This window comes from Myotis daubentonii, chromosome 5 (assembly GCF_963259705.1).
Source record: "Myotis daubentonii chromosome 5, mMyoDau2.1, whole genome shotgun sequence".
Lineage (NCBI taxonomy): Eukaryota > Metazoa > Chordata > Mammalia > Chiroptera > Vespertilionidae > Myotis > Myotis daubentonii.
This window is the reverse complement of record NC_081844.1, coordinates 24052126-24080034: the sequence shown is the minus strand read 5'-3', so window position 1 is coordinate 24080034 and position 27909 is coordinate 24052126. Positions and strand designations below refer to the sequence as shown.

Sequence of the window (27909 nt, the reverse complement as noted above, 5' to 3'; positions counted from 1 at the left end):
ATTACTGTGAACAAAAAGAGCCAGGGATGCATGGAGGGGCAAACCCCAAAGGCATTTTTAAAAACTAACAGCTGTGTGGGAGCAAGGGCAGGGGAGCAGGCTAACAGCCCCCGGCCACGAAGTCGAAGTCCCGGAAGGCCGCCTGCTCCGCGGCCGTGAGGGGCCTCGAGTCCCGGGCCGGGCTCAGCGTGGGGGCCTCCCCGGTGAACTCCTCATCAAAGTTGCTGACATCTGTGCGGCCTGACAGCGTGGGCACGAAGGGCGGCGGCAGGCGCCGGGCCAGCAGGGCGTCCCAGCCCAGGGTCTACAGGGAGAGTGGGGGGAGGTCAGTGTGGGGGGCTGGGGCACAGCCGGCATGAGGGGCCAGCCCCTTGCGCCCCCTCCACCTCTGGATCTGTGGAGGTCCCTCTGAGTCACAGGATAGCGGGGCAGAGTGGGCAGGGCTGGGAGGCCCGAAAGGATCAGGGGAGCCTGGTCTCACACTAAGGCAGCGGTTCCCTAAGGCCAGCCTGGAGGAGGTATGGGTGTAGCAGGGTCAGTGAGGGTGAGGGAGGGGGAAGGCAGGGGTGACGATGTTGGAGGTGAAGCAACAAGGTAGGGGAAATGGCCTGGCCCTTGGAAGGATGAGGGTCCTCACCCTGAAGAAGGGCTGTTTCTTCACATCCTCCGCATCCCTCTCGCTGGATCCCAGCCTCCGCTCCGGATTCCTCCGCAGAAGCTGCGCGTGGGGGCACAGTATCAGTCTTCCCTCCGGACCCCAGAGCCCTCCCCAGTACACCCCAGCTTGGGGGGTCCTCACCCTGCGCATGATGCCGATGGCTTCAGCTGACAGGAATCGGGGGTAGCGAACCTCATCGTTGACGATGCTGTCAAATACTTCCTCCTCGTCGTCCCCTGGAAAAGGGGACTGGGAACAGGGAGAAAGCAGGGAGAACAGGGCGAATGAATTAGGCACCTCCTCTGGCCATGCCACACCCAGCCCCAAGCCCTCTGCTCTGGCTGCACCTGCACACAGAGGGTATGTACCCCACTTTACAATTTGGAAACTAAGGCCAGGGAGAAGCCACCTGCCCCTGGACACACAACACGTGTTGGAGGCAGATTCTGATTCCACCCCTGGGCACACGCAGGTTCCAGTGCCATCCCAGGGACAAGCAGGGTGGGGGCAGCCTGTGGCCTCACCTCACCAACCAGCATCTCATAGAGCAGCACGCCCAGCCCCCACCAGTCCACCGCCCGCGTGTACGACGTGTCTGTCAGCACCTCGGGGGCCAGGAACTCCGGGGTTCCACAGAATGTGCTGGTCCGGTCCCCATAGCCCATCCCTGGGGCAGCAGGGACATGTGAGATTATTGGGGGATGGAGGGGGTCCCACCAGCCCTGTCCCAGGATCAAGGGTGAGGTTGTGAGATAACCTGGGTAGGGTTGGGGACTCCATTCCTTCCCCCCATTCTGTCTAATACCCTCAGATCCCTGCCCCGCCTCTCACCCTCCTTGCAGAGGCCAAAGTCTGCGATCTTGACATAGCCCTCCGTGTCCAGGAGCAGATTGTCCAACTTCAGGTCCCTGTGAGGGGTTGGGGGATGTAAAGAGGAATGAGTGGGAATGGGGGCCCTGCCTGAAGCCTGAGGGCCCCCCAGTGGGCAGAGCATGCATGCATGAGCATGCACATGCACACACCTGTAGACAATCTTGTGTTCGTGGAGAAACTGCAGCCCCAGCACCACGCAGGCTGAATAGAAGCTGCAGAGAGAGGCTGGTGTGAGGGAGCCAGGCCTCCCCACAAGGAAGATCATACAAACCTTGATGCCACATCCTCAAAAGCCCCCCGTTCGACCAGACTCCAAGGGCTGGTGGGGGTGGGGCGGGCAGGGAGGAAGGTGGGATCTTTAGGGGGAGGATGGAGAAGGGACTGAGGCATGGGGTGCAGGGGGCCAGGCTCACATAGCTCGGGGTTCGGAGAAGACGTCACTGTGGATGTGCAGCATCAGGTCCCCACCAGCCGAGTATTCCATCACAAAGCACACGTGCTCCGGTGTCTGGAAACAGCCAAACAGGTTCACCAGGAAGGGGTGTCCTGCGCTGGTCACCGCTGCCAAGATCCGCTTCTCACACATCAGGCTGGACAGGGTGGGGACAGGGGTCAGAGAGCATAGTAGCTCCCTACCCCCAACTCTCACACTCCCTAGAGACCTCAAACATTGGATATTTGTTGAAGGCCTCTTATGGCTGTGCAACCTTGGGCATATTGCTTCATATCGCTAAACTTCGGCAGCCTTGTCAGCTAAACAGGCTCCTAGAATCCATCTGTCATCCTAGTAACATTTCCCCAACTTCTCTTTGGGGAGCTGCAAGGGGTGGGCTATTGGAGCACCCCATCTCCCTGGCCAGGAATTTATTCAGGAATGAGGAAGCCAAGCCAATGGGGCTCAATCTCAGGATTTCTGTTGGAATTTTTAAAAAATGTTTTTATTGCCCAAGCTGGTTTGGCTCAATGGATAGAGTACCAGCCTGCGGATTGAAGGGTCTCAGGTTCAATTCTGGTCAAGGGCACATGCCTGGGTTATGGGCTCAATGCCCAGTAGGGGGCGTGCAGGAGGCAGCTGATCAATGATTCTCTCACATCATTAATGTTTCTCTCTGTTTCCCTCTCCCTTCCTCTCTGAAATAAAAAAATATATATATATATATATTTTAAATATATTTTATTGATTTTTCACAGAGAGGAAGGGAGAGGGATAGAGAGTTAGAAATATCAATGAGAGAGAAACATTGATCAGCTGCCTCCTGAACATTCCCTACTGGGGATGTGCCCGCAACCAAGGTACATGCCCTTGACCGGAATCGAACCTGGGACCTTTCAGTCCGCAGGCCGACGCTCTATCCACTGAGCCAAACCAGTCAGGGCTAAAAATATATTTTAAAAAAATGTTTTTATTGATTGCAGAGAGAGGAAGAGAGAGAGAGAAACATCAGTGGGCTGCCTCCAGCATGCCCCCTACTGGGGATGGAGCCCGCAACATAGGCATATGACTGGGATCTCCTGGAATTTTTTAGGAAGAGGGGCTAAATCTAGTGGATGAGCCTTAAACTGCTGGGTGGAGGGCATCTCTGCCGCTATGAGGGGACTGCAAAGCCCATACACAGGAAAGCAGAACTGGGAGACATTATCTGAGCACCTGGATACAACCATGCCTGAAGGCAGACACCCCTGGACATTTCTGATCCAGAACAATAAATTCTTCTATTTGCTTAAGTCTGCCCGAATTGGGTTCCTGGTTAACAAAAAGATATCAAGAAGATTGGGGACAGTCTCAGTGTTTCTAACTGAGAATTTACAGGAGGCCAGGCACTATGCAGAATGCTCTAGATTCAGTCTCTCATTTAATGCACCTTGATTACCCTGCAATAAAGACACTATTACTCCCCTTTTATTGAGGGGTAGGCTGAGGTTCAGAAGGGTCTCCCCAGGATCTCTGAGTATGTCTGTGGCAGAGATGGGATTTGAACTCAGGGCCCTGACCCCAAAGCTGAGGCAATGCTATGGCACCATTAAGAGCATAGGCTTCAGCCCGGCTGGTGTGGCTCAGTGGATGACCATTGACCTATGAACCAGGAGGTCCTGGTTCGATACCAAGTCAGAGCACATGCCCGGGTTGTGGGCTCAATCCCCAGTAGGGGGTGTGCAGGAAGCAGCCGATCAATGATTCTCTCTCATCATTAATGTTCCTATCTTCCTCTTCCTTCCTCTCTGAAATCAATTAAAAGAAGAAAAAAAAAAAGCACAGGCTTCAGAGCCTGAGTCCCTAGGTTTAAATCCTGGACCGGCTGCTTACTGGCTATGTGACCTCAGGCAACTTGCTCAACTTCTCTGTGCCATCAGGAGAATGGGAGCAATAACAGTGTTTACCACACAGGGCTGCTGTGGGGAACAAATGAGTCAGTGAATATAAAGCGCAGAGTGGATGTTTCTAAGAGTGAGTATAAATAAGTAAATAAGTAAATGTTAAGAAAAGAGTTCGTATTTTCTTAAGTACTAGCTCAGTAAGTGTGAGGAAGGACTGCTCTGACTCCCATTTCCCAGGAGAGAAGACTGATGTTCTCAGACGGCCTGAGCAGGGTCCCCACCTCTCCACCTCATCTCGGGCCACAATGTCCCCTTTCTTCAGAGCCTTGATGGCGAACAGCTCCCCACTGGGCCGGAACTCAGACAGCAGCACCTGTAACCACAGTGGGCAGGGGTGGCCTTAGCAACCAGTCCAGAGACCCAAGGGTGTAGACTCCCAGCACTTCAACCTCCTGCCACCGTCTCACCTTCCCAAAGTGACCCCGGCCCAACACTGCCAGGAACTTGAAGTCCTCGAGGGTCAGGGGTGACTTCCTGAGAGGGCTGTGGAGAGAGGACACTGGTGGGGACAGGGACAGTGGGCAGCGGTGGTGGGTGGTGGACAGGGGAGGGGTGTCACCTGCATAGGGCGGGGCCTGTGGTCTCCTGAGTCTCTGAAGGCAGCTCAGATGTGGTGGTTGTCTCCTGGACTGGCGAACTCTGTAGCAGAGAGATGGGGTCAGAGTGAGGCACCCCATAACCACAATAGCCACCAAGGCTCCTGTCACCTCTCTGACCTCACCTCTGCTCCCACTTGCCCCTCGTTCACTTCCGTCTAACCACAAGTTCCTCTCACTGTGCCCTGCACAGACCAGGCATGCTTCCACCCTCGGATCTCTGCACGGAGTGTCCCCTCGCCTAGAACTCTTTTCTGCAGTTCCTTCCTCACCTCCTTCAGGCCTTTATTCAAATGTCACCTTCGTAGGTGGTCAGCGGACCACGCTATGAAATAAGTAATAGAACCCGCAATACCAACCCTCTCCATCCCCTCTTTTCTGCTTTATTTTTCTCCCCAGTGCATTTCATGCTGTAAAATATTTACCATTTATCTACTTATTCCCTTTATTGGTATTAGCCCTTTGGAGCCACTTAATTCTTTTTTTTTAAACAAGACCTTTATAAAATATATTTTTTATTGATTTCAGTGAGGAAGGGAGAGGAAGAAAGAGATAGAAACATCAATGATGAGAGAGAATCATTGATCGGCTGCCTTCTGCACGCCCCCTGCTGGGGATGGAGCCTGAAATCTAGGCATGTGCCCTTGACCGAATGGAACCCAGGACCCTTCAGTCTGCAGGCCAATCAGTGCTCTATCCACTGAGCCAAACTGGCTAGAGGTGGCATTAATTCTTTATACCACATCTATATGTAACTTTGAAAAGAATCAAAATTAATATTTTTATGGGGAAAAAGTACACAGTTCCAAAAATTCAATCAGTACAAACAGGCTCAAGCACAGTCCTCCCTGCCTCAGCTGCCCTCCCTAGAGCCAGTGCTGTCAGTGATTTCCTTGGTATCTTTCTAGATATAGTTTATACCCACATGAACAAAAGTGCCAGGATAGGCTCCACTTTCCTTGCACAATATTCTATTGACAATATCCTAATCTTTTTTTTTTTTTAAAGACTATCACTCTTTATTTTTTTTTTTTATTGCTTAAAGTATTACAAAGGGTATTAAATATGTATCCATTTTATCCCCCCGCCCTAGACAGTCCCCTAGCCTCCCCTATCACCCAGTGTCTTATGTCCATTGGTTATGCTTATATGCATGCATACAAGTCCTTTAGTTGATCTCTTACCCCCCTACCTCCTGCCCCCCAACCCTCCCCGGCCTTCCCGCTGCAGTTTGACAATCTGTTTGAGGCAGCTCTGCCTCTGTATCTATTATTGTTCAAAAGTTTATAATGGTCTCTATTGTCCATGAATGAGTGAGATCATGTGGTATTTTTCCTTTATTGACTGGCTTATTTCACTTAGCATAATGCTCTCCAGTTCCATCAATGACGTTGCAAATGGTAAGAGTTCCTTCCTTTTTACAGCAGCATAGTATTCCATCGTGTAGATGTACCACAGTTTTCTAATCCATTCATCTACTGATGGGCACTTAGGCTGTTTCCAGATCTTAGCTATGGTGAATTGTGCTGCTATGAACATAGGGGTGCATATATCCTTTCTGATTGGTGTTTCTGGTTTCTTGGGATATATTCCTAGAAGTGGGATCACAGGGTCAAATGGGAGTTCCATTTTCAGTTTTTTAAGGAAACTCCATACTGTCTTCCATAGTGGCTGCACTAGTCTGCATTCCCACCAGCAGTGCACAAGTGTTCCTTTTTCTCCACATCCTCTCCAGCACTTGTCGTTTGTTGATTTGTTGATGATAGCCAGTCTGACAGGTGTGAGATGGTACCTCATTGCTGTTTTGATTTGCATCTCTCGGATGATTAGTGACTTTGAGCATGTTTTCATATGTCTCTGGGCTTTCTGGATGTCCTCTTTTGAAAGGTGTCTATTTAGGTCCTTTGCCCATTTTTTGATTGGATTGTTTATCTTTCTTTTGTTAAGTTGTATGAGTTCCCTATAAATTTTGGAGATTAGGCCCTTATCAGATATGTCATTGGCAAATATGTTTTCCCACACAGTGGGTTTTCTCGTTGTTTTGTTGATGGTTTCTTTTGCTGTGCAGAAGCTTTTTATTTTGATGTAGTCCCATTTGTTCATTTTTTCTTTAGTTTCAAGTGCCCTAGGAGCTGTATCAGTGAAGAAATTGCTTTGGGATATGTCTGAGATTTTGTTGCCTTTGGATTCTTCTAGAATTTTTATGGTTTCCCGTCGTACATTTAAGTCCTTTATCCATTTTGAGTTTATTTTTGTGTATGGTGTAAGTTGGTGGTCTAGTTTCATTTTCTTGCATATATCTATCCAATTTTCCCAGCACCATTTATTGAAGAGACTATCTTGGCTCCATTGTATGTTCTTGCCTCCTTTGTCAAATATTAATTGAGCATATTGGTTCGGGCCGATTTCTGGGCTCTCTATTCTATTCCATTGATCTATATGCCTATTCTTGTGCCAGTACCAGGCAGTTTTGAGAACAGTGGCTTTGTAATACAACTTGATATCTGGTATTGAGATCCCACCTACTTTGTTCTTTTTCAGGATTGCTGCAGCTATTCGGGGTCTTTTTTTAGACAATATCCTAATCTTGCTCTCCCACTGGACAATCTGTCTTGGAAATCAGTCTACACCGGCACACCAGACTTGTTTCATTTTCACAGCTGCATACTATTCCACTTTGTCATTTATTTAGCACTGGTTCCCATGGAGGGACCCTGAAGTTGTTTCCACACTTTTGCCCTCACAAAGCTGCTGCAGTGAACAGGATGTGATGCTGTGTGAAGATCTAGGGTAGGTCCAGAGTGGGATTTCTGGGTCAAGTCAGTATCCATTTCTTTGTTTTTTGTTTGGTTAATCCTCACCAAGGATATTTTTTCCATTGCTTTTCAGAAAGAATGGAAAGGAGGGAGGGGGGAGAGAGAGAAACATCGATGGGAGAGAGACACATTGATTGGTTGCCTCCTGCACGTGCCTCCTGGGAATGGGGATCGAACCTGCAACCCAGGTATGTGCCTTTGACCGGAAATTGAACCCAAGACTCTTTGGTGCAGGAACTGATGCTTTAATTGCTGAGTCACTCTGGGCAGGGTAAGATAGTGTCCATTTTTAACTCAGCCAGCTAGCCCCCCAAGTGGATGTAACAGTGGGCATGCCCGTGGGCTGCCTGTTTTCCTGCACCTTTCCCAGCCATCAGTGTTACTAATGGGAGGTTTTGGGGAGGTTTGGGTTTCTTTTTTTGCCAAACTCATATCATCTCATATAATGAGATATCTCATTTAATTCAATGCCATGAAGCATGTATTATTTTCTTTCTCTTTAATCCTCACCCAAGGATATATATATATATTTTTTTTCATTGATTTTTAGAAAGCAAGGAAGGGAGAAAGAGAAACATCGATGTGAGAGAGAAACATCGATTAGCTGCCTCCTATACCCACCCCAACCCAGGATTGAACCTACAACCTAGGTATGTTCCCTGACTCGGATATGGAACCCACAACCTTTTGGGGTTAAACAATGTTTCAACCAGCTGAGCCACCCAGCCAAGGTTATTTTTATTTTAAATGAAATAGCCCTACGGTTTGCTCAGTAGTTAGAGTGCTGGCCCGAGGACTGATTCCAGACAAGGGCACGTACCTTGGTTGCAGGCTCAATCCCCGGCCCCAGTTGGGGCACGTGTGGGATGCAACCAGTTGATGTGTCTCTCACATTGATGTTTCTCTCTCTGTGTCTCTCCCTCTCCCTTCCCTTCTCTCTAAAAAAATCAATGGAAAAAATATCCTCGGGTGAGGATCAACAAACAAAATAAAATATAAAATGCACTCAGGCCCTAGCTGGTTTGGCTCAGTGGATAGAGTGTTGGCCTGCAGACTGGAGGGTCCTGGGTTCAATTCTGGTCAAGGGCACATGCCTGGGTTGCAGGCTTGATCCCCAGTCGGGGGTGTGCAGCCAATCAATGATTCTCTCTCCTCATTGATGTTTTTATCTTTCTCCCTCTCCCTTCCTCTCTGAAATCAACATATATTTTAAAATAATAATAATTTAAAATGCACTCAGGGAGATGGTGAAGGGATCAGCTATCATATACATGTCCACCTGGGTCCCCATGCCTAGACAAGGAGTGGGTAAATGCTGTTTTTTCTATGGTTTGTAAACTAAGGATGGCCTTTATAATTTTAAAGGGATGGGAAAATCAAAAGAGTACTTCCTGATCTATGAGAATGATGTATCATTGAAACTTCAGTGCCCATCAGTCAGGTTTTCCCAGAACACCGCCACACCCACTGGTGTATGTTAGTATTACGTGTGGCTGCTTTCCACAACGGCAGTGTTGATAGTTAGGACCAAGGCTACCTGGCCCACAAAGATGAAAATACTGATTATATCACCCTTTACAGAAAAAGCATGCTGACCTCTGACCTAGAGCAAGATGTAGAAGACTCCTGTCACTTGGCAGGCTCCCCTGTGTCCCCCTCCTATCAATAACCATCCCCACCCCACCCAGAGAAAACCACTATCTTGACTTCTATCTTTGACATGAGTTTTAAACATGCTCATTTTTACAGGGCAGTGCTTGGCATGGGTCACACAGCTAGGAGGTAGCAGGGCAGGAATGGGGGCCAGGAGGCCTGGCTCTGGAGCTCATGTTTTTATCCAGGATAAAGAACTGGACCCTGCCCTGGCAGGTGCTGCTAAGTGGTTAGAGCATCGGCCCAAAAACTGAAGGCTCACGGGTTCAATTCCCTGTCAAGGAACTTGCACTGGGTTGCAGGTTCACTCCCTGCCCCAGTTGGGGCTCATGCAGGAGGCAAGCAATCGATGTGTCTCTCTCACATCGATGTTTCTCTCTTAATCTCTTTCTCCTCCTCCCTCCTTCCCTCCATTCTCTCTAAAAAAAAAATCAATAGGAAAAATATCCTCAGGTGAGGATTAACAACAACAAAAAGTACTGGACCTGGGTTCTGCCAGAGGAGTGCTGTGTGACCCAGGGAAGTTCCCGGTGGTCTCTGGGCCTTGAGCTGGGAAGGAGGCTCCCTGGTGCTGCCTAGCCAGGCTTAGGGGAGGAGAGAGGTGCTTACCAGACTTGATGGGCTGGAAGGAAAGCCCAGAGGGCTCTTCTGGGGGGAGCTGTCCAAATCCGCCCCGAGGTTAAGCTTCTCCACGGATATGTCGCTGTAGTACAAAAACGGAGGGTATATCGGACCCAGCACCCTGAGAAGCAACAGGGGCAGCAGGGACCCCAGGGCCTGTCCTCCTTACCCTGTGGATCGGGTCTCGGGTGCGGGAGAAGACCCCGGGCTGAAGGTGCCTGTGGCCGTGGCACTGGGAATGAACCTTCGAAGCAGCCGCACCCAGGTGGCGACGTCGATGTTCATCTGCCTAGCACGCTGGAACGCCTTCCCTGGGGGGACGGGGCAGTGTCACCTCCGAGACGCTCCTGGGGCCCCGGGCCTCTCCCCTGCCCGGACCCACCCATTCACCTTGCTGCTTGGAGAAGATTTTCTTCTGCCGTCGAAGCCGGGGTATCCTCTCAATGACAGGGTTGCGGAAGGTGACCTGGGGAGAGGGATCACCAGGTGAGGACCCTTGCCCACTTCCAGGCAGCTTAGTGGAGAAGCCCTTAGGAGCAGAGGGGTGCACGTGCATGTTTTGGGGATTCCGATCACTGTGGCATTGCACCATATTAAGGGGTTACAAAACCAATCCACCGCTTGGCAGAGCCACCTCCTCGGCCCCAGTTGGGGCACGTGCGGGAGGCAAGGAAAGGAGAGAGCAAGGAAGGGAGAGAGAGTGTGTCATTTTGGAGACATGAGAAGCGGGCACCCAAGCCTTTCTCAAGGGGTGGGGAGGGAGTCTGACCCAACAAGATGCACATTCAACTCCAGCAAACAGGTCCTACGTCACTTAGTGCCCTGATTCCCGAGAGCGGTCCCAGACCTGCAAATCAGCATTGCCAGGGAAGGTGCTAGAATGCAGATCCACGAGCCCCCCACCTGGACTCACTGGTTCAGAAACACCAGGGGTGGGCCCAGCGGTCTGTTTCAATAAGCCCTCCAGGTGATACTGGTGCCCACCCAGATGGGGCCACCACTGGTCTAGCTGAATTCTCCAACTCCAAACTCCAACACATCTTCTAGAAAGTGCTAAAGTCACAGAACAGTGTCACTTTATGTGTGTCCAATACAGTTGCCACTAGCCACATGTGGCTATTTAAGTGAAACAAAATTAAGTAACTTTAACGTTTCAGTTCCCCAGTCACACTGGCCACACTTCAAGTGGCTACTAGGCTGGCGGCTACTATACTGGATGACACAGACAGAAAACATTTCCTCCCACAGCAGAATGCAACTATTGTTGTCTCATCGACAACACAACTATAGAAAGTTCTACCGGATGGCATTTTGGGGAAGCATAAAACAAAATCAAATGCCAGAGAGAAAGCCTGAAGGCTTCAGAATCTGCCCCCGGGCCACCTCCACCAGTTCATAGAAGAAACTGGCCTGCCACTGAAGTCAGCTCTTCGTTTCCTTCAGTTCCTGGATTATGAGATCACCTAAGAATTTTCACATGGGGATATGGGTATGGGGAGGGATGTATATATATATATATAAAACAGGGCACATGGATATGTTAGAGGCAAATTTAAAAATTTTTTTAGGATACTTTGGGCTAAATGAAGGGCCAGGGGCTTTTCTTCTCTGGGCCTCAGTTTCCTCCACTGTCAGCTGTGCATTAGGTTGTTGTGAGGATGAACAAGTGAACCTCAGCAAGGCACTGGGGACATACGAAAGGGGTCAGCTAGGAATGTTATTCAGATCATGGCCTCTCGACCAGGGGACGATTGACAAGGTCTGGAGACACTGTGGCTGTCACAACCAGGGGGTTGCAACTGGCATCCTGGGGGTGGAAACCAGGGATGCTGCTCAGTACCCGACAATGTACAGAATGGCCCCTGCAACTGAGGAGGATCCGGCCCCCATGTCTACGGTGCTGAGGGTGGGATCCCGGACTTGAACCCTAACCCCACTGCAGAAGGAATCTCTCTCTACTTGACTGTGGCTCTGCTAGCACCTGTTGCCATGGGCCATGACATGTAGCCAAGTTTTGTTTTTCTTTTCTGGTTTGACAAAATTCTGTTAAAAAAATTTTTTTAAATCTTGCCTCAAAACAAAATCAATCCAAGCTTAAGTCATGTCACTGATGTAACTAATTAGATGTACTTTTCTATCAAGGTTCTGAGCCCAATCGATACATATCTTCCAAATTTGGACCTGGAGATGCAGGAAGTATTTTCTCAGGGTTAGGGGTATGACTGTACCTCAGCCACCAGGCAGCCCTGGGGTTCCATGTCCAGCTGGACCTCATGCCTCTCGTTGTCCAAGAAATCCTCCAACTTCAGGAATTTGAGGGCACACAGGCCCCGCTGGTCCCGCCAGAACACAGCCAATTCCAGTTCCCGTGCCTCAAGGGAAAGGAAGAGGGCCATCATTTGGGGGTGCCCAAGGCCCAGAACCCTCCTCCTTCAGGCCCCATTGTCCCCCAACCTAGCTCACCCTCTCTAGCTCCAGGGTGAAGCTCTGGTCCCAGGCATTGGGACCACATGGCTTCCAGGATGTCTGTCCCACCACTGTGTTATCCAGCTTGAGCACAGTACTAACTTCACCTGCAACCAGGGAAGAGGGGTGGGGGGATGAGAGGGTCAGGAAATGCTGGGGTGGGATATAGCTCTTTTATCTTATTAAATATTTTTATCATATTTCCTATCATAATATTCTGCTATGCTATCTTTTTAAAAATATATATTTTTATTGATTTCAGAGAGGAAGGGAGAGGGAGAGAGAGAAACATCAATGATAAGAATCATTGATTGGCTGCCTCCTGCACGCCCCACACTGGGGATTGAACCTGCAACCGGGGCATGTGCCCTTGACCGAAATTGAACCAGGGACCCTTCAGTCCACAGGACAACACTCTATCCACTGAGCCAAACCAGTTAGGTCTACCTTTCATATTAAAGCCTTTAATCCACCTCCAGTTGATTTTTGTGTATGATGTGAGGTAGGGATCCAAATTTACTTTTATTCTATATGCACATTACACATTCCAGCAATGTACTCCTAAATATTTACCCTAGAAAAATGCATGCAGATATGTACCAGAAGATGCATAATATAATGCTTATATAATGGCCCTAAACTGGAAGCATCTCCCTGTCCATTAACAGAGGAATTAACACATAGGGTGTCCCAAAGAAATGTATACACACTTTAACAGCTGACAGCTCAGTTCTGAAAATGAAATGTACTTTAATAAACACTGCCTTTATAATTATTCAAAGTATGTGTATAAATTTTTGAGGAACACCTTCAAAATGACAATATAGTCTTATTACCTAAATCATGAAATTGCTGATATTGAACTATTTTTTACAACACAAAAAACAACACAAAAGAGACATGCATGAGGCAGCAGATTGGTGTTTCTCTCTCTCCCTTCCTCTCTCTCTAAAAAAAATTTAAAAAAATCAACTTCTGTGTGGTACAGTAGTTGAACTTTGACCCATGAACCAAGAGGTCACCAGTTTGATTCCCGGCCAGGGCACATGCCTGGATTATGGGCTCAATCCCCAGTGAGGGGAGTGCAGGAGGCAGCCAATTGATGTTTCTCCCTCATCGATGTTTCTATCTCTCTAATCCTCTCCCTTTTCTATGCCTCAAATCAATACAAAATATTTTTAAAAATAAAGTTAAAAAAATATATAAAACTTTGTGTAAAAAAACACAAAAAAACTGAAAGACATCAATTTGATTTGGCTCAGTTTAAGACAATAGACTATTAAACAGGAGTAAAAATGAATGAACTATAGTTTAACACAACAATATGGATCCATCTTCCAAACAATGTTGAATGAAAGAAGCCACTGATATGGAATCTGTATGCTTCCACATATATGAAGTGCTAAAATTACAAAGGAAACCAAAAAAAAGAAAAAGGAAAAAAAAGACAACCATGAAGTCGGAAGAGTAGTTACCACTAGGACAGAAAAGGAAGGGGCGAGAATTGGGGAGGGAACCTGAGGAAGCTTCCAGAGAGTTCTATTTCTTGACCTGGGTGGTGGATATATGAATGTTTGCCCTAATGTTACTTTTCATTACACACACTTTATATATATTAGTGTTTCTTTATTGTGGTAAATTCATATAGAAGTTTCCATCACAAACATTTTTAGGTGGAGAGCCACGTGACATTAAGTATGTTCACGCTGTCATGTGACCATCACCACCATCTATCTGCAGAACGCGTTCATATGCCCAAACTGAAACTCTGTCCTCATTAAGCATTAACTCCCCATCCTGCACCCCCAGTCACTGGGAACCACCATTCCTTCCACCTCCATGAGTTGGACTGCTCTAGAGAACGCACATAAGTGGAATCACAGCATTTGTCTTTTCGTGACTGGCTTATTTCCCTCAGCACGATGTGGTTCAATGGGCATTTGGGTTGCTTCTACCTTTTGGCTATGGTTGAATCATGTGCTATGACCACAGGTGTGCAAATGTCTCTTCAAGAACCTGCTTTCAACTCTTTTGGGCATATACGCAGAGGCAGGACTGCTGGGTCAAATGGTAATTCCATGTTTAATTTTTTGAGGATCTGTCATGCTGTTCAGTGGCTGCACCATTTTACATTCTCACCAACTGTGCCCAAGGGTTCCAATTTCTCCACATCCTCCCTGACACCTGCTGTTTAGCTTACAGTACCCATCTTAACGAGTGTGCCGTTAGAGTGTTATACATGTGGGGTATCCAAGGACCCCTCACCCCACCTCATCCCTCCAGACCCACTCACTGGTGTTCTCGGCTTCTGCTTTGAGGCTGCTCCGGCCACTAAGGCTTCCACTTCGGCTGTAAAGGCCCCGAGCTGGCCGGCTCAGGAAGGGGGTGCGGCTGTCCGGGGGCCCAGGCCCTCCCGTTGAGGGTGAAGGGTTCCAGGGGATGGTCTCTGGAAGGTCCCTGCAGCCCACCACACGCACCTCCAGGGTCCCTGAGGGAGGGTGAGGCTCAGGGAGGAACCACCATTGGGGCAAGTGGAAGGGAGGGGGCCCCAGGTGAAGTAGGTATATACAGAAACAGCCAGCACGCAAGTGGGAGCAGGTGAAGGACAATCAGAATGGGGCAGGGGAGCTGATACAGGATGGCTGTGCCCAGAAATAAGGAATATGGGATCAGGGGGAGGGGAGAGGCTGCAGCAGGCCAGGCTCGGGAGGGGCTCCGGGTGTTGGGGTTTAGGACAGAAAAGCGTGTAGGCTGGAAGTCCAGGCAAGGAGAAGCAGAGCAGAACCAGGCCATGATTCAGAGGGCCATCTGAGGTCCAGGGCAGGGGCTGAGGCCTACTGTAGGGTTGGTCTGGGGAGGTAGTGGTTGAGGAGTCTAAGGAGGGTGGGTTAGGGGCAGGGGCAGAGGTTCAGCGCCAAAGGTTCTGAGAGTGAGTGGCTGGACTGAGGGACTATGGCTGCAGGAGAAAGGCAGAGCTGGATGGGGAGGTGGGGAAAGTGAGAGAGGAGTCCAAAATCAGAGGGCAAGGTAGGGCAGGAGTCCAGGCTGGAGGGTTGGGGTGAATGGAAAAGTGAGACAACAGTGGGATGGGAGTCTGGATCTTTGGGGGGGGGGGATGAGGGGGGAGTTGGGGACAGTGAGGGGTCAGGAGTTCAGAGCTGTGGGGTGGGTTCAGGTAGGGGAGGTCGGGACCCACCTGTGAGCGGTGAGGGCTTGCATAAGGTGCTATAGTGCATGGCAGGGAAGGGCCCAGCCAGGCGGGCACTGAAGACTGCGGATGAGGCTGCAACGAGCTCCTCGCGCAGCAGCTGCCCCTTGGGGTGGTCAGTGGGCAGCTCCCCAAGTCGCCGCTCCAGGGCCTCTCGAAGAAGCCCCAGCTTCTGGTTGGACTCGGTCAGCTTCTCCTGGGCCTGCAGTAGGAGGAGCAGGGCCGGCTGGGGACACAGCTGGGCTGGGGGTGTCCGACTAAGTCCTACCTAGGGCCCCTTTTCCCTTGAGGCCCCAAACCCAAGCCTCCCTTAACTTCCTGAAAAGTAGGTCTGATCACATGGACTAAAGCCCCCACCCGCATCGCGGCACTCCCACGCCAAGGCCCCGCCCCCACACGGAGGCCGCACCCCATATCACTAAATGCCCCGCCCCTCGCACACGGAGGCCCCACCCCACATCACTAAATGCCCCGCCCCCACACGGAGGCCCCACCCCATATCACTAAATGCCCCGCCCCCACACGGAGGCCCCACCCACATCACTAAATGCCCCGCCCCCACACGGAGGCCCCACCCCGCATCACTAAATGCCCCGCCCCCACACGGAGGCCCCGCCCCTCGCACACGGAGGCTTCGCTGCTCACCTCGCTGACTGCCTTGCGGTCAGGGGCCTTGGCGGCGCTGAGCAGGCGCAGCACATTCTTGGCGCCCTCGGCCACCGCGTGCTCAACTCGGAAGTGGTGCCGCAGCTCCTCAATGCGCAGCTCCACCGCCCCCAGGTCCGGACCCCCTGTGGGCACAGGGCACAGGGCAGTGAGGCGGGCCTGGGATCCAGGTCTAACCAACCCAGACACACAGCCTTCCATAAGAGCTGGCACTGGCCACAGACATATCACCACCAACACGCATCAAGTTTCACCCAAGGGGTGGGCAGGCTCTTTTATCCAAATACTGTCACTCCCAGGGTTGGTCTCGGACAGAGGCTGTCACACTGGGCAGTCAGACACACAGGCACGCTGTCAACACACGCTGAGGGACAGAAACACTGTCAGGATCCTACTGCTTCCCCAGGGACTGTCATGGGGACACCATGGACAACTGGACAGCCACAAGAATATAGTCACACAAACACAGGACATTTTTTTAAAAAAGTAACTTTTATACCTTGCTGATGGGAATTCAAGTTGCCTTTCAATGGAGGCAGTTTGGCCATGTCTGTCAAAATCACAAATGTATTTACTCTTTGTTTTTAAAATATATTTTATTGATTTTTTACAGAGAGGAAGGCAGAAGGAGAGTGATAGAGAGTTAGAAACATCGATGAGAGAGAAACATCGATTCAGCTGCCTCTTGCACACCCCCTACTGGAAATGTGCCTGCAACCAAGGTACATGCCCTTGACCGGAATCGAACCTGGGACCCTTCAGTCCACAGGCCGACACTCTATCCACTGAGCAAAACTGGTCAGGGCTGTATTTACTCTTTGATCCACATCCCAATTCAGGGACTGCGTCCCATAGAAACACCTCTGCACTTGACAGAGGTACACTGTTATCCATGGCAGCCTTCTTTCTAAGAGCAAAAGACTGTAAACAACCCAATTTTGGCAAAGGGACATTGTCACAGGGGCAGAAGGGCATGATCACAAGACCCTTAAGACACACGGTCACACCACGGCAGAAATCCCAGGACTCTAACTCCAGCCCAGGGAAAATCATAAGAACGTAATCACACGGCCACATAGATAAGGCACAGAGATAGGCAAAGAAATGTCATCACACTGTCACCCAGGCAGGGCAGTGCCACCAATACCCATAGGCATGGGGACCCAATGTCGAAAAGCTGGCTGTCACACCCAGTGTGAGGTCCCTGACACAGGACACAGCCAGTCACCCAAAGGCACAGGAACAGGCACCGGGACACACTGTCACACAGGTGTATGACTTGTCACCCAGAGGCACAAGGCCTTGGTCACATTTATCCATGGCTGTCTTGACAGGTACACTATTCATGGCAGCCATCTTTCTAAGAGCAAAAGACGGGAAACAGCCCAACAGTCTCGCTGTCCTGTACACCAGACCCAGACCCTGGAGCTCAGCCAGAGGCATACCATTACCCACAGGTGTATGGCACTCACCTGCACACCGACAACATAGTGCCACAGGAACCCTGATATTCACAGGCACGTCATCTTACAAACATAGTCACACTCTTGCTTCTAGGCCTGCTGTCTCATGGCACTCAGACAATCACTGAGACTTACACTTACAGGACAAAGTCATACTGTCCCCAAGTTCATGATATCACCGAGAAGCGCATGGCCATCATCATACCATCACACACCATCACTGAGAAACCCACAAGGGTATTCACAATACAGAGAGACAATCACAGGGACAGTCATACTGACACTCCGCCCCCCCCAAAGACACACGCATTGTCATCTGAGTTACAAACCCGACTGCTATGGTCTGAATGTACGTGTCTCCCCAAAATTCTTATGTTGAAACCCAGCCCCAACATGGCAGTATTAGGAGGTGGGACCTTTAGGAGGTGATTAGATCATGACGGTGGAGCCCTCATGAATGGGATTAGCGCCCTTATAACAAAGACCCCAGGCCTGGCCGGTGTGCTCAGTGGTTGAGCGTTGACCTATTTAACCAGGAGGCCGAGGTTCGATTCCCGGTCAGGGCACATGCCCAGGTTGTGGGCTCCATCCCCAGTGGGGAACATGCAGGAGGCAGCCTGATCGAGGATTCTCTCTTATCATCGATGTTTCTACCTCTCTCTCTCCCCCTCTTCCTTCCTCTCTGAAATCAATAAAAATATTTTTTTAAAAAATAAATTAAATAAATAAATAAGAGAGACCCCAGAGAGCTCCTTCACCCCTTTCACCACAAGAAGAGAGCTTGCAGACACCATCTATGAGCCAAGGAGTGGGCCTCACCGGACACTGGAACTGCGAGCACCTTGATCCTGGACTTCCAGCCTCCAGACTGTGAGCAATAAATGTCTGTTTATCAGCCACACAGTCTATGGCTCTGTAATAGCAGCCCAAGCACCCTAACACCCGCCAACAGCTGACACTCCTCTGTCATGGTGACACACAAACTAGCATAGTTACCAGGGCATACACTCAACCGATGGTCCCCACAGTCTATGGCACATTAATGCTGACACACATCAGTAGCAGACACAGTCACACAATACATCAAGACCCTGCCACAAGTTCAGGTTGACATCAGGTTGAGACACCCCTCAGGCATTCATTGACAGACACACACATGCGGTGGACACCCACGGATTTACACAACATGAACCAACATGACAAGGCAACCACTTAGTCCAGATGTCTGCAATTTTTTCTATAAAATTTGGGAGTAAATATTTTTGGCTTTGCAGACCACACAGGCTCTGTTGTCACTACGCAGCTCTGCTGTCCCAGTGCAAAACTGGCCTTAGATGATAGTAATAAATGGGCATTGCTGTGTGCCAATAAAAATTTACTTACAAAAGGAAGAAAAAAAAGCAGTAGCAGATTTGGCCTGTGGGCTATCGTTTGCCAAAATCTGATCTAGGGTAAACTTCAAGTGGAACAAAATGGGAAACTGAGGCCCAGAGAGGGGGAACAGGCTCCAGTGACAGAGTGAGTCACAGCACCCACCTCTCTGCCACAGAAAGGGCTCCCTCTCAGGGCTGAGAGCTGAGCTGCAAGTCTAAATGCAGGCTAGGCTGTCTCAAGGCGAGGGGCTCACCTTGGGCCTCATCTGGGGCTGCCTGGCTCTCCAGCTGGCAGGCCTGCAGCGCCCGGCGGAGCTGCATGCGGATGATGTCAATTTTGGTCTTACTGTCCTGTAGCATCTGCTGGGCCGTCAACAGCAGCTTCCGGTCCTGGGGGCAGAGGTAGGAAGTGAGAGGATAGCTGAACAGCTGGGGTCCAACCACCGGCCTTACTGTCCACACAGTGCAGGCCTGGGTGACGGTGTGACAGAGTGCCTGTATCTGTGTGCTCCTGGATGTAAAGGGGTGATGCAGCCCAGGGGGCCTGAATCCTGGCTCTGCCACAGCTGTGTGGCTTCAGGCAAGCCACTTAACCTCTCTGGGCTTGTTTCCTCAATCTGCAGGAATGGGATCAGTACTAAGAGCACTGATCCCCACTGGGCTGAAGATTAAAGAGGCTGATCTGTATGAAGAGCTCAGGGCTGTGCCTGGCACCAGCAGGCACTGTATTCGCATTAGCTGTTCGCACGCATGCACGTCCCCATGGCAGGGGTAGCCCTGACTGTAGCCACGTGGGTGAGTCTCCAAGGGTGACTAGGTGGGTGTATGAGACAGTCTGCTATAATGGGGCTCCAGATGTTTCTGTGTGCAGTTCAAGGTACTGCAATGACTGGACATAGCCCAGGACCCTCTGTACACACAAGTAGTAGAAACAGTTGTCATGCTCGCTTTGGCAGCACATATACTAAAATTGGAACGATAGAGAGAAGATTAGCATGGCCCCTGCGCAAGGATGACACGCAAATTCGTGAAGCGTTCCATATTAAAAAAAAAAAAAAGAAGAAGAAACTGGTTGTGGATTTTTCCATCTGCTTTGTGCTGTGTTTCAGAACCAGGCAAAGCTAACCTGTGGTGAGAGAAGCCTGGGTATTGACTGAAGGAGGGAACTTTCTGGGTGATTGGAAATGTTCTGGATTTTGATGGGGTGGTGTGTACACAGGTAAAATTTCATTGGGTTGTACACTTAAGTTTCCCATACGTCTGTATGTTATTGCTCAATAAAAGCTAGAAAAAATAATCTGTGTAGCTTATTCCCTCACATGTAATATTTGTATGTGTGTGTGTGTATGTGTGTGAGCACACAAGCATGGGTGAACAAGTGTCTCTAGCAGCATGTCTGACTGCTTGTCTGTGTGAGTGTCTCTGGGTGTTGGGACAGACAGACCTGTGACAGTGTCCCCGTGTTGGTATGACTGGGGGGATATCTGTATGAAAACTCTGGTCTCTGGGTGTGAATTTAATGGTGTATCTGTGGGTCTAGGTGATGTCTCTACATGTTATATGGTGTGTGGGTGTCTAAGTGTTGCTATGACTCTGTGACTCTAGATGTTATGACATGGGTATGTCTCTGGATGTTAGGTTGATGACATGTGTGCATCCAGGTGTTGACATGTGTCAGAGAGATGTCACTAGCAGTGAGTGGCTCTGTGTGGGCCTGACCATGGACACCCTCAAGTCTCTAGGGGACAACTAAGTGTGGGAGGACAGTCTCTGCCATGTGTCTGTCTGACATCACGCACAGTCACCCCCTTTCCCATAGGGCCTGCTTGCACTCCAGTCCTGCCTCCCGCCCCCCCATCAGTCCCTGTCCTCCCTTAGCCCCCGACCTCTCCCACCCGCTGCCCAAGACCTGTTCAAGAGCATGCATGCACATGGGGGTGCCTGCTTGTGCCCTACCTTGGTGCTGCCGTTGCTGTATGTCTGGATCATGTTTTCTGCCCCCTGCTTCACCTTCAGCTCGATGGCCAGCTGCTTCTCCAGACCAGCCACGCGGCTCAGGTTGGCGGCTGAGCAGGCCGGGCCACCCTCACCAGGGGACAGGGGGGCATCTGGAGAGAGGTGGGTGCGACAGAGTCACCAGGGCCCTCACCTCCATCTGCCCAGGAGGTTTGGCCCAGCTGAAAGGATCTGCCCTCTGTCCAACCCGGATTCCATCCCAGGCCAGGGCCCTGAGGATCCAACCACCCCAGACCTCGGAGGGAACCCCTCAGTGCCAGGGCGGGACCAGCATGAATGGGCAAGTGTCCAGGTGTGCATGAGTCCTCACTGTTGGTGGGACTATGAACAGAGGCCCCTAATTCTTTACACAGCTGTGTGGAGGCCATGGGTGTGAGTGTGGTTATCTGTAACCCATAGGGTACTGGCATGATGAAGCCAGTGTGGTCTCCCTAGGCGCTTGTGTAACTGTGTGAGACAGCGGGCTGGAAGGACTATGTCAGCACGGCTTGTGTGGCTCAGGGGTTAAGCGTCGACCCAAGGACCAAGAGGCTGCTGGTTTGATTCCGGGTCAGGGCACATGCCCGGGTTGCAGGCTCTATCTCCAGTAGGGGCGTGCAGGAGGCACCTGATCAATGATGTTTCTCTCTCATCAATATTTCTATCTCTCTATCCCTTCCCCCCCACCCCCCACTCTCTATAAATCAAGAAAACATTTAAAAAAGAAAAGAGAAAAGGACTGTGTGAGAATCTGGGTGCTGGGGCGACCCTAGCATGTTTCTGACTGTTGGCACAACTACATGTTCAGATCTCAGGTGATGGGATGACTGTGTCTGAGTGTCTGGGTGTGTACAGCCAGATACTCGTCTCTGGAGCTGGCATGGCTCTGTGTGACTCTGTGGAGAGTAATGTGACTGTGGGAGTGACTCTAGGTGTAGATGTGACCATATGAGATTCTGGGTGTTGGCCTAACGCACTACTCATAGTACTGACATGACTGTGGGCCCCTAGCTATTGATATGCCTATTGTATGGAAAGGCTGGGTGCTGGTGAAAGTGGCGTTGGGGCTTCAGGCCCTGTCCCGTTATGCATACAAGTCTCTGGCTGTTGATAGACAGTGTACGTCTGGAAGAGCTAGACAGCTGTGTTTATGTGAATCTGTGGGGGTTGGTGTGACCGTGTGTGAGTCTCTGGGTGTGTATTGTTTGTGTGTTGATGTGACTGTGTGTGCATCTGTTTGGGTGCTGGGAGGTAGTATGGAAGTCTCCGCGTGCTGTGTGACTTGAAGCCTTCCTGGGACTCACGTGATAATGTCTAAGTCCTTGGGTGTTGTCTGGGTGTTGGTGTGACTGTGAGTCCAGATACTGGTGTAACACTGGGTGGGTCCTTTGGTGTTGTCCAGGCGTTGGTGTGGCTGTGTGTGGTTTGGGGTTCTTGTGTGGCACTGTAAGTCTCTGGGTGTTGGTTTTGATGTTTGCTCGAACTGTTTTTGAGGGTGGAGGCTACTGCAACCCAGTGTGTCTCCCTGGGGGTCCGTGGAGATGGGGCTAACCTCCCTCTGGGAACCTGCAGCTCAGTCCCTGGCAGTGGTGCCCCCGAAGTCCTGCCTCCTCTGGGAAGGCCCCGCTCACCATGGGTGGCAGCCGCAGGGTCGGGCAGCACCACGTGGGCGTGCAGCTCCTGCAGCTGCTGGTGCAGCAGGTCAAGCCTGCGTGAGGAGCCTCGCAGCAGCAGCTCCACAGGCCCGAGGCTGCGGCCCAGGTCGGTCGTGGCCCGCCGCAGGTTCTCGGCACCCTCCTTCAGCTTCAGCTCCTTGCGGATCTCTCGCCGCAGCCGCTCCCGCTCTAGTTCCAGCTGCTGTTGCACCCCCGGAGCTGCCAGGTCAGCACCTGCCAGACCCAGCTGCTCCAGCAGGGACCAGCTGCGGGGCTCACTCTGCGGGGACAGAGCAGGGTCAGTGGGGCCAGGAGGATGTGGGGTAAAGACCACTCAGCCAGCCAAGCCTGGCCTCCTCCCAGCCTGGGGCTCCCATGACAGGGCCTGCTCCACATCCTCTGACGCCCCAAAACTGGGAGGTGAGACAATGCCCTGTCTCCCTTTACCTGTTTCTTACATGGTGGGATTCTGGAGGACAGGCCCCATTGCCCCACCACTGTGCTCCCCAAACTAGGGGGTTCCCCTAGGACAGGCCCTACCTCCCTTACACTGTCCTCCCAAACTAGGGAGCCCCAAGGATAGGCATTGTCTCCCTTTCGTTGCCCCTCCAAATGGCAAGGTCCTGCGGGCAGACCCTCTTCTCCTCTTTGCTGTCCCTCCAGACTAGGAGGCCCCATCTTCCCTCTGCTGCTCCCCAATCAAGGAAGTATCAAGGGCAGGCCTCTGCTGCCCCCCAAAACTATGGGGCTGGGGTCCTGAGGACAGGCTCTTTCTCCCCTTTGCTGTGCCTCAAACTAGCAAGTGCCAAGGCCGGCCTCATCTTCCCTCTGCTATACTCCCAAACTAGGAGGCCGCAATGACAGTCCCCGTCTCCCCTCTTCTTATCCCCTACAACCAGGACCTAAGAAGCAGAGCCCTATCTCTTTCTTCCTCTATCTCCCTGACGTGCGAGTCCCCAAGGGCCTCAGATAGTTCCATCTTCCAAACAGAAACTCCAACCGAGCTCCTCTCTTCTGTCCAAAACTGAGGGGCACCAAGAGCAGGGCCTCTGGCCTGTGCTGCTTGGGGTCCTCTTCTGCCCTCCTCCCACAGGGACCCCAGGCCCACCTCCAGCTCCTGGTCCAAAGGTGGTTCAGCCTCCGCCATCCTGGGTCCCGGCTGAGGGCCCTGCCCTCTTCCTGAACCTCAGCCCTACCAGGGCCTCTCACTGGCCACTTCCTCTTTCCTGCTAGCTCCCAGCAACCCCTGCGCTGGGCCAGCTCCGGGGCTCTGTGCATCTAGGGAACCTTTCTCCTCAGCACCCGTCTGAATGAACTTGAGGGCAGGCTCCCCCAAGGGTATACAGGCCCCTGGGGCTGACTCAGAGGTGTGCACACTCTCATATACCTACGGGCATGTGCACAGAACACCAGTGTACACCGATATGCAAATGTACATGGTTGTTTACATGAGCCAGCCCCCTGCCTGCAGATGCAGGCAGGCAGTCACAACTTCCTGCTTCCTCTGCGTGCCCACTGCTGCTGACTACAGCTTGGAGGCCTCGGGGGCCTGGCCTGGCCAAGGGCACCTCCCTGAGATCTAAGAAAACAGTACTGGAGCGGTGGGGTGAGGGTACCCCAAACCAGCGGCCCTCTGAAGCTCAAGTATGACTTGAGTAATAATGATAGTAATAATAACCCAGGGCAACTCATGAAGTCCATGAGGCAGGTGCTATTATCACCCCATTTTCTTTTATAAATTTATCTTTATTGCGGAAAGTACTACAGATGTTATCACCCCATTTTCAAGATGAAGAAACTGAACCCTGAATGGTGACATAGCTTGTCCCAAGGTCTCACAGCCGGCACGAGGCAGAACCAGGACTTACAGCAGGAGTGCCCAGAACCCTAGTGCAGGCTCCACTGTCAGGCGCTGACCCCCCCCACCCCCCAGAGATCCCATTTCACAGATGTAGAAAGTCTTCCTTGGCTCCTGACCAACCTCAAGGGCAGCTGCCCCCAGGGAGGGTTTACAGCAGGCCGAAAGCCACACCCCCACACCCCACCCATCACTCACATTAATCCTGAGCAGCTGCCATTATTCTCCCCCACTTTACAGGTGAGGAAACTGAGGCTCAGAGAGATGACAGAGCAGTTCTCAGTGAGGGTGGGGGACTTTGCACACCCCACCTCCGAGGGATCTGACGTCACCCAGAAACATGTTTGGTTGTCACAACTGGGCGTGAGGATGGGGCATCTAATGGGTTGAGACTAGCAATGCTGCTCAATAACCTAGAGAGCACAGGGCAGTCCCCACCTTAAGTGTGATTCAGCCCCGAATGTCAACAGTGCTGAGGCTGCCCTAGCCAGTTTGGCTCAGTGGATAGAGTGTCGGCCTGCCAGCTAAAGGGTACCGGGTTCGAATCCAAACAAGGGCACATGCCTAGGTTGTGGGCTTGATCCCCAGTAGGGGGCTTGCAGGATTCTCTCTCATCATTGATGTTTCTCCCTCTCCGAAATCAATAAAAATATTTATTTTTTTAAAAATAGTGCTGAGGCTGAGAAACCTGGGTTAAAGGACACAGACTGACACCCTGCGCTACTGACCATGACTGCCAGTAAGGATTTCACAGCAGCCCCACCTGCAGGGTGCTGGTCTACATTTCCTCCCAACCATGAACACACCACACCCTCTTAGTCCCATTTTTCTAAGAGCAGAACCATGGCTCGGAGAGACAAAGGCACCCGGCCCAGGACACACGGCAGGGAAGTGACAGCGCTGGAATTTAAACTCAGGGTCATCTAATACTACCCACTCCCAACCAGGCCGTGCCCACTGCCCAGCCCCACCCAGCCCCCAGCAGGCAGAGCAGGGGTGCAGCCAGGAGCGGAACCATCTCAAATGGGGGTCCAGGCAGAGAGGAGCAGTTGACCGCCGGCAGCTGAGGCTTGAGAATATGCAGAGCAGGGAGGAAGGGAGGCCTGACCTCCTGGGTTCTCCCTAGAGTGACTCACTCGTACCCAGGAGGCAGGAGTCACCAGAGGGCCAGCAGGGTGAACCCATGAATCAGGGGCCTGGCCCAGGCTGAGGGAGTCCCTGCTCCACCACCTCTCACTGTAAAGCAGGAGACCTCAGGCCTATCTCCCAGAATCCTCCCCTCTTCCAAGGGCAACCAGGGACCTAGACCCCCACGTCCGGAGATTTCAATGCTTTGGGCGTTTCCGGAATCTGGACAGGACATCCGTTTGCCGGACACAGAACAGACAGGCACAAGTTGGGACAGACAGAGGGACAGGGTGGCAGGCCCAAGCAGCCACAAGAAAAGGATGAACAGGAGGGGGGGGGGGGGGAAGCGGGCAAGAGATGGGAAGGGGAACCACGGCACAGGTCCAGCCTCGTTCCAGGAATCACAGCCTCCATCCCGGTCATGTTTGGTACATACCAAGCACATGCATATAATGGGGATTTCTAAACAGCCCTCTCAGGGCCCTGGGGAGAGACAGGGACCCTGGCCCTCCCCAGCCCCAAGGTCTGACCTTGTGTGATCTGCAACACCATATACGCCCAGCTCCTCGGCAAGGCTGGCAGGCCATCAGCAGGACTGGGGTGGGGGACAGGGGGACATGGGGGAGACACAGAGGGGATGGAGGGCAGGTGCAGAAGGAGACGAGAACCTGGTTACACAGCACCACAGACGACGCTGAGATGGTGAGGCACTAAGGGGGCACAGGACATGTCTCAGATTTGGGTCATTGAACCAAAGGTCAGAAGTCACCCGGCCCTGCTTATCAAAGGTGGGGGAGGTGAGTTCAGGCCATGTCCACAAGGTGGCACAGGGAGTACATAGCTGGGCAGCAGATTGGCATCAGTCACCTGTGCCTCTGTGTGTGTATGTGGGGGGAGGGGGGAGGAGGGTGACCCAGCCCTACTCCCCATGCCCAGGTAGGATTCCAGGTATGAGAAAATCCCCAGCCTGTTGACCCGGGTATTCCCACCTGGGATGAGGTTCCACCTGGCAGCCCAGAGGATGGCCCTGTGGACTCCCAGACCCCCCACATAATGAGGTGACTCGGGCACTTCTGCCAACAGGTGCCAATCCGAGTAGCGTCGCGACCCTCGTAAAGCTCAGTCCGGAGGCGGGGCCACTGGAGCTTTGTTGTGCGGGGGAAGGGCACGGGCCGGGCCGCGTGGCCTCCTCCCCTCCCGAGGCACCATGCCAAGCACCTGCCCCAGGTAAAGCGGCACCTGCCGAGAATCAAACCCTGAGGGGGAGGGGCGGCGAGTGACGGGGCGACAAGCACTGGGGATTCCTAAGCACAGCCAGCCTCAGACAACCCACGTCGTACCTCCGCGGCGCCCCTCAAATGATCGGGGAGGGGTGGAGCTTGGGGGTGCGGCGAGGGCTTCCGGACCTCCCCGCTCCCCCCGGTGCCTACCTCCACCTGCCGAGAAGGGGGCCGTGCTGGCTCCACCCGACGGGCCCAGGGGAGGGACGCCGGGCACTCGGGAGGCTCCCGCCCTGGCCGCCCTGGTCTCGGGGATCCCGGCAGCGCGCGGGCGGGGGTGCCCGGCGCCCGGCGGCCGCGGAGCGGCTGCGGATGCAGGTGCGCCTACCTGCACGGCGTCGCTGGCCATGTCCTCGCGCCGCCCGCCAGGGGTCCCCGTGCGGAGGGAGGGGTGGCGGGGAAAGCGCGCGTGCGCCCCGCGCGGGGTGCGAAGGGCGGAAAGGGGGCGGGCACAGCGGGACCCAGGCCCGGGGCGCGGCCCGCTCGGCCTGCTCCACTCCGGCCCCGCCGGACCAGGCCGCCGCGTCCGCGCGCCGCGCCCTCCGGCCCCAGCGGCCGCCGGAGCCGTCACGTGACCGCCGAGGTCGGCGCCCGGGGAGGGGGCGGGGCAGAGGGGCGGGGCTCCCGGCGGCCCCTGGGGCTGCGGGGCCCAGCCTGCCGGGCGCCCCCTCTCCGCGGCGCTCCGTCTGCTCCCCACGCCCTTCTGAATCCGCTCTGCTCAGAGGCCCTCCGTTTGGTGCTCGGAAACCCAGGAAGAGTGAGCGCGGTCAAAGCGGGGAGTGGCGGGGCCTCTGGGTCTCCCGGGACCCCCAACACACAAACAATTCCCCTCCCTGTGTGTGCAAGCTCAGGCCTCCTGGAACCATTCGGCGTACGGGGAATTGAAGTTTAAGTGCACGGGAGCCCCCCCCCATTGCCTGCAGGCAAGTTCTGGGCAGATCTGGGTTCAAATCCCAATGCCCCTGCCTGGCGGGGGCAGGGGGGGGAGGGGGCGGGCGAGCGGCGGGAACGGAGCCCCAAACTCCTGAGAGCGCCTCGTCTGTGAAATGGGACTTACCCACCCATCTCGGGTGCTGAGAAAATGAGATAGTGCGGGCCAAATGCTGAGAGCACGTAAGCGCTCCATAAATGTTACCCGCTGTCATTTTTATTATTGCCGTTTTTATGAAAAGGGGTTTGAATCCCAGCTCCATCACTGCCTCTCTGTGGGCGGTGTGGATCCTG

The 27909-nt window shown here is 52.6% G+C and overlaps 1 protein-coding gene and 1 non-coding gene across 5 annotated transcripts; one reads left to right on the top strand and one right to left on the bottom strand.

Moving 5' to 3' along the window:
- Positions 1–27: 27 nt before the first annotated feature.
- Positions 28–27172, bottom strand: PKN1 (protein kinase N1). Of its 4 annotated transcripts, none has more exons than XM_059696631.1 (22): positions 27014–27172; positions 22396–22699; positions 20726–20877; positions 19024–19159; positions 15913–16058; positions 15256–15469; positions 14353–14547; positions 12057–12166; positions 11822–11965; positions 9984–10059; positions 9763–9904; positions 9582–9675; positions 4467–4546; positions 4315–4390; positions 4129–4220; positions 1945–2121; positions 1681–1743; positions 1490–1566; positions 1183–1325; positions 800–907; positions 638–718; positions 28–304 (listed from the first exon to the last, which is right to left on the bottom strand). In XM_059696631.1, exons 1-22 carry the CDS (start codon positions 27032–27034, stop codon positions 101–103), a joined length of 2835 nt encoding a protein of 944 aa, XP_059552614.1. In that variant the 5' UTR covers positions 27035–27172; the 3' UTR covers positions 28–100. The 4 variants fall into 4 exon arrangements, 3 of the variants coding, with proteins under 3 accessions (XP_059552614.1, XP_059552612.1, XP_059552613.1); XM_059696629.1 differs by lacking the exon at positions 27014–27172 and adding an exon at positions 25936–26007; XM_059696630.1 differs by lacking the exon at positions 27014–27172 and adding an exon at positions 23528–23637.
- LOC132236208 (U6 spliceosomal RNA) lies at positions 19710–19816 on the top strand. The gene has a single exon (XR_009453175.1). It is a non-coding gene; the product is annotated as a U6 spliceosomal RNA (small nuclear RNA).
- Positions 27173–27909: the final 737 nt, after the last annotated feature.

Excerpts from the sequence above, each read along its gene's own strand:
- PKN1 (XM_059696629.1), bottom strand. The coding sequence starts at position 25,992 with ATGGCCTGCCAGCCTTGCCGAGGAGCTGGGCGTATATGGTGTTGCAGA. Across the intron at positions 15,470-15,912 it reads ACCGCAAGGCAGTCAGCGAG|GCCCAGGAGAAGCTGACCGA; the intron begins GTGAGCAGCGAA and ends CTCCTACTGCAG. Across the intron at positions 4,391-4,466 it reads ACAGGCCCCGCCCTATGCAG|CCCTCTCAGGAAGTCACCCC; the intron begins GTGACACCCCTC and ends CTCTCTCCACAG.